The sequence below is a fragment of the Acanthisitta chloris genome, unplaced genomic scaffold (genome assembly GCF_000695815.1).
Source record: "Acanthisitta chloris isolate BGI_N310 unplaced genomic scaffold, ASM69581v1 scaffold19787, whole genome shotgun sequence".
In the NCBI taxonomy this organism is placed as follows: domain Eukaryota; kingdom Metazoa; phylum Chordata; class Aves; order Passeriformes; family Acanthisittidae; genus Acanthisitta; species Acanthisitta chloris.
The window spans coordinates 14,777-25,764 of NW_008682275.1; the positions used below are offsets into that span (position 1 = coordinate 14,777).

At 43.4% G+C, this 10,988-nt stretch overlaps 1 protein-coding gene across 1 annotated transcript in view; it reads left to right on the forward strand.

Annotated features, from left to right (window-relative positions):
• The first annotated feature begins 1,758 nt into the window (after positions 1–1,758).
• The window catches only part of NIM1K (NIM1 serine/threonine protein kinase), a 9,804-nt gene continuing 574 nt past the window's right edge, over positions 1,759–10,988 (forward strand). Inside the window, 3 exon segments of the mRNA XM_009078473.1 lie at positions 1,759–2,050; positions 8,647–8,915; positions 10,827–10,987. Of these exon segments, the coding sequence (XP_009076721.1) occupies positions 1,759–2,050; positions 8,647–8,915; positions 10,827–10,987 (722 nt within the window).

Genomic DNA, 10,988 nt, shown 5'->3' on the forward strand with positions numbered 1-10,988 from the left:
GTGTCAGCCTTTAAGTTTGCAGCACACACAGTAAGAAGCATCCCTGTTTCAGAGAAGTGGCAGAGAGAACGACAGACCCTTCTGTACCCTGTGGGGAAGGAGAAGCCTTTCTGCCTCTCCCCGGAGCAGGTCTGGCTGTCAGCCATGTGGCTGCAGCACAGAGAGGTGAAGCGACCTGCAAAGTTTCTTCAATGCCCCTGAGGGCAAGGAGCAGCTTCCCAGAGGCTGGGTCAGTCACCTTGGCCTCTCTGAAAAAGCTGATGAGTGCCTCCATTCCACTCCAATTCCCATTTAATGCAATAATCACCAGCTGCCTTTTCTTTGCCCTTATGGGGTGCCTTTGACCTCTACTCCTCTTGCTCACGCAGGAGATTTGGGGGTTTAGAGTGCAGCTCCACCTGACAATGTCACACGTCCTCTGCTAGTGTGGCACCTTAGGTGACTGTCTGCCTAAGCTCCAGGCATGGAGTTACTGGTCTAATTCACTAATCTGGTGAATCTGTCCTGGCAGTCAGGTGCCTCTTGTGTTCACGAGTCGGGCGTGCTGCAGGCTGAGAGCAGGGGGTGAGCACTGCCACTGCCTGCGCCGTCTCCGAGCTGTCCTGCCCAGCTCGCCAGCCCCAGGCATGTGGCCGCGTGATTAGCATCTGCTGAGCAACTCCTGTTTTTCAAGGTTAAAGAGAAAAGGTAAAGAAGGAAAAAATGGTGTATTGCTTTAAAGGTAAGTGATTGCTTGTACATTTAGAGTAAGGACTTCTACGTCTGTGCTGGCAGAGTCAAAGTGTTGAAGTGGTATGCAGTGTGCTGTCATTCAGTGAAGTGTATGGCTGTTGTGTAAAGGTTTTAATGACATTCTTCATCTGTCTGCTTAGGAACACCATTCGTCTGGCAAAATTTTGAGAAGGCTCAAGGCGTTAAAGAAAGCTCATCTAAATAAAGGAGGGCTAACGTGACATTGCAGTTACTTAATCCTGTATTGTCGTGCCATGTGACTGCAGGGACACTGAGGCGCAGCATTTCTTTTGCCTGGTGCACAGACTATGCTTTTCCTGCCATCTTCCAGAATCGGTTGCTTTGTTAAACCCACCATGGGAAGGAAACAGAGGGGCAACAAACTTTTTACAGCAAGGCTTCAACGCACAGTGACATTGCCAAGGTACAGTGACAAGCTCACAGGCTGAAGAATGAATCAAAAGCAAACCCTACAGTCAGCTCCTGGACTGGTATCAGAATCAAGGAGAACTACCCTGTTAAGGTCAGCTATTCAAAATTAACTGGAAGTATCTGGATTTATTCAGAGCAGTTAATCAGCTTTCTGTTTGACCTTTTCCTATCAAGTCAGTTTTCAAAGCATCAAGCTAAAGCCTGAAAATTTGTGTCAAATATTTTGCATGTGTCAAATGTACTGCATAGACAGTGAGCACCTCACTGCTTTCTTGCACAAAGTTTACAGTTTTAATTGCAAAGCCTCTTTTACCTTGTAGCTGAAGATCCTGACACACTAAATCAGTTAGTGAGAAATGCACATAAACAGCTTCCAGTTTTATCTCTGATTTTGGACAGGACATGCAATATGTAGATATTCCAAATTTGTTTTTGAAGTAATTTCCAAACCAAGCCTTGGACTTTCTGTAAGATGCTGTTTATTTCTTTTTTGCTGCATTTGTCACCATGTCCATTATGTGCAGGATTGCATATTCCTACAGAATTGCTTCATTTAACACCTTGTTAAATGGGGAAGTGATTACCCTATAGACTATGACAACGGGATATGTGAATGAAGGAAGTCTTGGAAAACACCGCTGTTCCAGGTGGCATCAAGAGGACAGCAGAGAAGATGATGGGCACCCGGAGTGCAATGGAGGAGGTGAAGAGGGCAGGCAGCACAGGCTGACCCCATTCGAGAAACTAATGCAGGATATGTCTCATAATGAAAAAATGGTCAAAGAATTAACCCTGGGAAAGAGAATTGCCTTCTATCGAGTCAGAGGAGAAATAGGAAGTGGAAATTTCTCACAAGTGAAGCTTGGAATTCATTCCCTAACCAAAGGTAGGCACCATTGCATGCTGAGTGCCCTATACAAATGGCCTTCTTTGGGGAGAAAGATGCTTAAACCTTAAATACACATATAGTTTGTATGTGTCTTTTTAGTGCTGGCAAGTAAATCTGTGGTCATGGATAAATGCTCAGGCATGGACTAGGCTTTAAAGAAACCAGAAAAACTTTCTCTAGATGGCAGCTATTACAGGGAAAGTTCATTGCTGCACTTTATGGAGTTAGCACATCTCATCCCATGGCTCAAACACTCCACACTTTGAAGCATGGTGTGTGCCTCCCCTCGTACCACCTGCTCTGTCCATCTCTGCCCTGCCCCAGCTCATGGGCTGCAGGTGGTGAACACCCAGGGCAGCCTGGCTAGGTGTGCTCCTACCTGCAGCCAGAGGCAGCAAGACTTTCTTTGTTTCATTGCAAATTCTGCTAGCATGGACAAAGATTTTATTTGGTCACAGTAATTCTGGTGAGAAATGTTATTCCTCCTTTACTAATTCATTTGCAGATCATTCATTCCTGTGAACAGCTGGGATGGGGCTATAGGTGTGGGCTGAGCAAGTGCAGGTGCAGGGAAACAAGCTCTGGTACTGCCAAACTGGTGTTTGTGTTGAATTGTCAAGCATTTTTACTGTTGTAAGGACAGAAAATCACCCTATATGCTGTTTCTAGGAAGGACTACAAGAGCTAGGTAATGGCAGCAAACACTTCAGTCACAGGTATAACTAAGAACTTGTCATCCATCAGCTGTCATGTTTCTTCTGTTTCTGTCTGACAAAACCAGCAATTACAGAATCACAACATCAGTTAGGTTGGATGGGACCACAGCAGGTCATCTGGTCCAGGTCAGGGTGACTAGTTTTCTCTGCATCTTTGTGCACTACTGTCTTGGGTTTTTTCTCACAGTCTGTCCTTTTCAATTTGATTGACTCTCCTGCCCTCCATCATCTTATAGGTGAGAGAATGAGATATGCCACAGAACTGTATTATCTATTGTTACTTTCTCTAACTGTGTCTTCCAGTCCAGACTGCACCAGGGTGAAAGCTCACAGATATTCATAGTGTGCAACAGTTGTTGCACTGGGAATCCAAGTGGGAAGTTGATGGTACTCAATTTTTCACACTTAAGCCTGCCTGTGCCCAAGGGTTCCTTTAATTAGGTGTGGATATATTGATTTTGCTTGTTTCAGAAAAGCATCTCTGTTCTACTTGACCAACAGCAAGCTCTTTCCTCTTTCTGATGGTTTTTTTCTTCTGGAGGTAACTGTCATGTGCTTACTGTTGGAGGAGATGCTGCTTCTGTACTGGGAGCAGGAGGCATGCTACTGAAAGGCAGTTAGAAATTTGATCTGGATGAACCCTTTACTTGCTGAACTTACTTAGGAAACAGGTTGCTTTAGCATTTGAGTAGAGCTGATTGAAAAATTTTGAACTTTGGTGCATACAGTAAGCTTAGACGAACTAAACCCCGAAACCAAAACTCTACTTTTTTTTTGCTTGCAAATGTTCTTTTTCACCAGAAATCTCTTGAATTACTTTTCTTTGGTTTGTTTGTAGCTTTTTTGGTTAAAATGTTCACTGGGTGAGTAGTTGATTTCTTGATACTAAGTTTGCAACTGTCATGAGGAACAAAGGATGGAAGATAAACATTTTCTAGCTCATCTCTGCCTGTGAGCTTATCTGTGCTCATAAAATACAGTAAATGGATAGAAGAACAGGAACGTGCACAGAGGCATATGCACCCCCCACACCTCCCACAAAGAGGATTCTGTTTTTTGCAGTAGATGCACATCATTGTGTTGGTGATGAAGTGCTGTTCTGGCAATGTTAATGAGTACAAGTCTGTTTTGGCTGATTATAAAAACACAAAGACTTCATTATTAATGCTGTTTGGATCTCTGGGTAGAGGGAAGTGTATGTGCCAGAGGGCTGTTCAGCTCTCCTGTTACTGCCATAGTGTTAAGTATGGTCTCTCTTAAAAATGTCACTCTACATCAAAATATGAAACAATTTTGTTTTTTTACTAAGATGAGCCTTTGTAACCATTACGTGTGTGTGCTTTTCTCTTGCCCTTGTGATCAGTCACTGCAGGACACATGATTGAGAGGAAAAAACTGCGGGATCATATTGGATGACAAACCCTGTTTCTCTCACAAGGGCAGTCTTGGTTGTTTAGAGACTACTGGAATATCTTTGGTGTTATGATGTGGATGCCATGTCTGTTCACTGGGTAAAAAACTGTCTGGATGGCTGAGCACAAAGAATAGTGGTGAATGGAGTTACATCCAGCTGGTGGCTGGTCATTAGTGGTGTTCCCCAGGGCTCAATGTTCAGAACAGCCCTGTTTAGTATCTATATCAATGATGTGGGCAAGGGAATTGAGCGCACACTCAGCCAGTTTGCAGAAGACACCAAGTTCTGTGGCAGTGCTGGAGAGTAGGAAGGCTCTGCAAAGGGATCCAGACAGGCTAAAGAGATGGGCTGAGGCCACTTGTATGAGGCTCAGCAGCTGCGCTTCTGTCACAGTAACCCCATGCTGTGCAACAGGCTGGGAGCAATGTGGCTGGAAAAATGCTCAGTGGAAAAGACCTGGAGGTGCTGGTTGACAGCAGCTGAACATGACCCAGCAGTGTGCCCAGGTGGCTGAGAAAGTAAGTAGCATCCTTGCCTCTATCAGCAGTAGTGTGTCCAGCAGGACCAGGGCAGTGATTGTCCCGCTGTACACAGCACTGATGAGGCCACAGCTTGAGTCCTGTGTTCAATTTTGGGCCCCTCACTACAGGAGGAGGTGCTGGAGCATGTCCAGAGAAGGGCAATGCAGCTAGTGAAGGGTGTGGAGCACAGATCCTATGAGGAAAGGCTGAGGGAACTAGGGATGTTTTGTCTAGAGAAGGAGGCCCAGGAGTGACCTTATCACTCTTTACAACTAACTGAAAGGAGATTGTAGCCAGGTGGGAGTTGGCCTCTTCTCCCAGGTAACAGGTGATAGGACAAGAAGAAATAGCCTCAACGTGTGCCAGGAAACGTTTAGCTTGTACATTAGGAAAAATTTATTCACTGAAAGGCTGGTCAGGCATTGGACTGGGCTCCACAGTGGAGTGGTGGAGCCACTGTCTCTGGAGATATTTAAAAGACAGGTAGATGTAGCACTTGGGGACATTGTTTAGGGGTGGACTTGGCAATGCTGAGTTAACAGTTGGACTTGATGATCTTAGAGGTCTTTTCTGATTTTATGATTCTATATGTATTGTGTTATTCAGGAGCATTGTCCACTGTACCACCCTGAATTTTGGCAGAGATTCTCTCCAGAGATTTGTGGAGTTTCTTGCTAAGAACTGTTATGTTCCTAAGCTCTGTGTAACCTTTATTTTACACGTCTTCCAGCTGACAAAAGAAGTGTGAGAGCACAGCTGATTAGATGCAATTAAGAGCATCCAAAATTTACAGCTAGTAAAAAGTCGGTCTAATGTGAAACATGAATTGCAAAAGCAGGGATGTCCAGGCACCTAGTTTTCTTTTCTTTTAAGCAATTTTAACATTTGTTTTGTTTGTATTTTGTTTCCTTTTTGCCATCACAAATTACACCACTTCTTCATGAAGTTATTTCTCAATCTTTTTCTAATTTTTCTTACTAAGATTTCGGCTATCACTTTTCAAACCTCAGCATACACTGTGTATAGTCAGTCAAAAATATCTCTCAACTCAGTCTGGGTAAATAAGCTGCCAGCTAAAAATGTCCCTCTGTTCAGCACTGCTGCCTTGCAAGGGGGATAGATGATTTGTAAACCAAGTGTGTTTGGGAAGCAGAGAGGACGTGTATGAAACAAAAGGAAGGTGTCAGGTTTTTTACACCTTAGGTGCATTAGGTTTCTCCGCGTGTCATGCAATGTAACTGCAGTGAGGGAGAATTACAGGAGCTTGGTCCTGATTCACAGTGGTGTCTAAAAGGCTGTTCAGTTCTTTTCCTCCCCTCTCTGCTTTTAAAACTGCAGGAAAACTGACTAGGAGGAATAGTAGATTCTGGCAAAAGGAAAGGGAAGAAATTTAACCTAGAAGATTTTTTTAAAGCGCAAATACTCCCAACCTTTATAAATCGAGATGTAATAGTATCATAGTATCACAGTATGTTAAGGGGTTGGAGTGGACCTTAGACATCATCTAGTCCCAACCCCTCCTGCCCTGGGCAGGGACACCTCCCACCAGACCAGGTTGCTCAAGGCTTTATCCAACACTGCCCTGAACACTGCCAGGGTTGGGGCAGCCACAGCCTCGCTGAGCAACCTGTTCTAGTGCCTCACCACCCTCACAGTAAAAAGCTTATTCCTCGTATATAATCTAAATTTCCTCTCTTTTGATTTATACCCACTAATCTTCGTCCTGTCACTACAGTTCTTAACAAAGAGTCCCTCTCCAGCTTCCTTGTGAAATTCAGTTATGGTGCAATTATATAGGTAAGATCGTAATAATTTTTAAGTTTCTAAGCATTTAGTTGTGCAAGTGTAACCTACTGTGAGCTGATGCTCTTTCCTCGTGGTTTAGAAGATCAATATGCTACGAACATGACAAGGGGTTTTGTCTTTCACTGCTAGGTCAGCAGTCAGAGCACTGCCAGGATCAGTGTCAGTGGCTGTATATCCTCCTGATTCACCATGCAAGAGCAGGTACTGCTTACCTAAGGGGCTCACTGGAGAACATAGAACGGGTCAGAGAGGAGCAGCATGAGGAACGCTGCTCTGTACTCAGCACAGACTCCTCCTGAAAACAGGCACATCAAGGGATAACTCAGCACCTTCCACAAGAATCACATTTGCTTCTAGTGTCTGCTGCACTTAGGGAGATGAATTAATACATGAATGGTACTAAAAATTAGGTGTAAAATACACCAAACATGGAGTTTTCCTGATCTGTACAGATATATGCATAAGTATCCTTAACACTTCCTTTAGATATGTCAAAATACTAAACTTGAGTTCAAAACTTTATAATACTATGGAAAACCTTCTGGAATACAGTACCAGGACACATATACAAATGTAATAACCTTTTCACTCTTCTCTTACAGCCATGAGTAAACAATACCTTTTTTTGCTAATTTACACCCATGTGTTAGAAATCAAGGTGAAGTTTTTTCTGAAAGATTTGTTAAAAGTGATTAATTGTTAAGACTCTGTGATTGTTTGAGTAAGACAGTCTTGGGAACAAAATCCCCAGCTTTCTTCCCAGGAATAGTTATTTTTATTGCTGTGATCCAGTTTAATTTTGCTGTCCTGACAGGTTATACAAAGCCACTGTAAACCTGTTTTAACCAGACTAATCCTTCCAATACCATCTGTATTCAGAAGAGTGAAGGCAAAGGCCATAACCTACAAACTCATATGGAAACATAAGGGCAGTAGTGATTAATTTATTCATACTGCTCTGAGCTAACCAGAGGATGTGGTGCAGCTGCACATGTGTATCTGTGGTTTGTGACCCTTGACTTCACTGTAGATATGCTACAGAAACATGTAGGATTTAACAGCAGCTTTGCATTACCAGAACAGCATATGTCAACTAGATTTGCTGTTCAGGATCCCTGCACCTTACTCTACTTCACTGGTTTTTTCCCTTCCTCAGATTAAAATCTGTGTGCTGTGGATTCATGGCCCACTGTGGCACACAGACATAAAAATGTACTTGTCCTGTATTCTGTACAGTGCCTGGAAAAACAGGCACAGCTGTTCAGAGAAAGACAAACCTCTACAACACTAATTGTCCAAACTGAGAATTTGTAGGAGTGTGGGAGAAGACGTTAGGGAAGAGTTCTGTAAGTTGTACCAACTTAAAAATGTCTCCATGATAAACCTGCAGGGTTAGAGACAAAGCCTCTATATTTCCCGCACATTTATGTGTCTGGTCTGAAATAAAGCACCCAAATTTAGCACCTCCATTAGCCTCTGCATACCAGGCTCAGGCCTAGCTCATCTGAAGAGCACTGAGCTAACAACAAAAACAAAGACTTTCTTTACCAGCCATATCTGTGGCGTTCAGAGACACACAGTGTATTGGGTGACCAGGGACAGAACCTGAGGGAATGGCATGAAGCTGCGTTGGGATGTTTAGGCTGCATAGGAAGAGTCTTCACTCAGGAGGTGGCAGGGAACCGGAACAGGCTCCCTAGGGCAGTAGTCACAGCACCAAGCCTGGCTGAGTTAAAGAAGCATTTGGACAATGCTCTCAGGCACATGGTGTGATTCTTGGGGCTGTCCTGTGCTGGGCCAGGAGTTGGACTCGATGATCCTTGTGGGTCTCTTCTGACTCAGGATATTCTATGTTCCATATTAGCCTGTTGCAGCAAAGCACACCAAGGCAGCAGAGGATGTGATTAGCCCTTGCAATGCCCTGCAAGCTATCAGCTACCTCAGCAGTGAGTAGGATGCTGCAGAGGCTGTGTAAAATGTTGCAAGGCTTAGTAGGCCCCTGCAACTTAGCTTATACTGACCAGGTGACACTTTATTGCAAATCTACAGCCAAGTAGTTGTATTTACTTGTTAGTAAATAGTATTACCATTTGTACCTATTGCATTAACAACATGGAAAAACATTTTTCTTTCCAGAGAAAGTTGCAATTAAGATTTTGGACAAGACAAAGCTAGACCGGAAGACTCAGAATTTGCTCTCTCGTGAGATATCCAGCATGGAAAAGCTGCACCACCCTAATATCATCAGACTATATGAAGTGGTGGAGACACTCTCAAAACTGCACCTGGTGATGGAGTATGCAGGAGGTGGAGAGCTCTTTACTAAAATCAGCACAGAAGGAAAGCTGCTGGAAACAGAGTGCAAAATAATCTTCTCCCAGATTGTGTCTGCTGTGAAACACATGGTAAGTCTGCCCCTCTGAGCAGATTTTGTGGATATTTGTTTTTCAGCTGGTAGGTTTACTGTTACCCAAAATTCCAGGCCTACACTTCTGAAAAGCAAAACAGCTGGAGGAGAGCTCTGTTAAAGGTATCCATGAGGTTCCACATCCACCTTGAGTTACTGACTCCTCTGGCAGGAGACTGAACTGGGAACACCTGGTGGGTGGAATCACAACAGCATTCTTCTGTCAGCTTTAAGGTGCTGTAGGCAGCAGTGAGCAAAGCATCATTTCTTTCCTCCACCTATTTCAAAACATAGGATCAGTCACTCTTCCGCTAGAACAAAGTGTTCCAGAGGCTTGTTAGGTGTTGCAAACACGCAGCTTGATTATTAATGAATGTGGGAGTCTGTCAATTCCTGGGCCTCACTTTGGCACAAATCTGTGAGGTTCACATGCAGCAGGTCACTTCCCCTTGCCTAATCTTCAGTACCTGTATTTAGGATAATGCTATTTGTGTAGAGCCCAAAGCAGAAAAGGAGCAATTAACTATGTCAATATGATCTTCTCTGAACATTTCATAGTAACTACAGCGACTTCCAACAACATCCTAAAAACCTGGAAGACTGCTCGGCCAGTTCGAGAAGTAAAAGTAGTACTCGTTAAAGTTGGCTCAGGGTGCCCTCCCGTGGCTCAAGTTCTCCTGCCACGTAATAGTATCTGGCAAAGTCAAAACCAAGGGTGTTTCTAAGTCAGACATCTAGAAATTGCATCAGAGACTGCTCGTGGCGGCTCACACCAACTGTGCATTTTTAATGTATTTTGACAAAATGATTATATGTCCTGTAAGTGATGGATCAGCTTTAACACCTTTCCACAGGACAGGTACTCTGCAGCTACAGGAATTTAATTTACATTTCAGGTCCACATCTATTTCTTAGGATTAAACCCAAATTACCAAACTGGCCAAACTCTTCACTTGTACACACAGACTTCACACATTCTATTTTTGCTAAGCCCTCAAACCGAGGTCGCATAAATCCCATCTCTCTGCTGCCAGTCCACAACAAGGACAGAGGCTCCTTGCCTGTTATTGATGACAACTGGAGTAAGCTGCCAAAGGGTTTCCTTACTGCCTCCAGACACTGCACATTGTTACTCCAAAGGGTACGGCAGAGTGCTCAAACACACCCATTCCTTCTAGTTATTGCAGAGATGAAGCTAAACCCTTACCTGATCAAGGTGTGTCATGACTAAGCAGAGCAAACTCAGTTGGAGTCCTTAGCTACTACTGCCAATTCCAAAGGAATAAAAAAGTAAACATTGTGGTCTATGTATTTATTTTAGGTTTCTAAAACTAGAAGACACCACTAAACCTGGTGTCTTCCAACATGAAATTCCACAAGGCGCAAGTCTGTCCTCCTTTTCTCCGGCACTCACCAGTTCCTCATAGGACCTTAGATCACAAACATACTTGCAACAACTAAGCAACTTTCTTACTGTATCTGTTACTATGTTCACTAGGTGAACTAAATGCCTAAGTCCACAAGCTGTTACACCATTAAAGAAATGTAGTTAACTGCAAAAGCAAGTGTTCTGAACCCTGAAAAAATACAGATTTTGCATGTGAAGGTATCTAATCTTGTAGGATTAGCTATGCTGCCATCATGTATTTGCTTCAAGAAAACAGTTGCTATTAGTTAACAAATTGAGATTCTTGTTCTTAAAAAAATCCCTGCATCCTTTTCCTCCATGAACTTTGTGTCATTGGAGAATGAAATTTGTTTAATACTTTTTCAACTTCATTGCAATACTAGTTTCTGACTTTGTCCAAGGTAACTTCCTTTCTCCCATGGGGTAATTAATTGATTAGGGGTGGCCACTGAGAACTTTACTGTGAACAAACCATCACTCAGTTTTCCTCTTGTTCTACAGCATGATAACAATATCATTCACCGGGACCTGAAAGCAGAGAATGTCTTCTACACTAGCAACACCTGTGTTAAGGTGGGAGACTTTGGATTCAGCACAATAAGTAAAAGAGATGAAACTTTAAAAACCTTCTGTGGCTCTCCTCCTTACGCTGCTCCTGAGCTC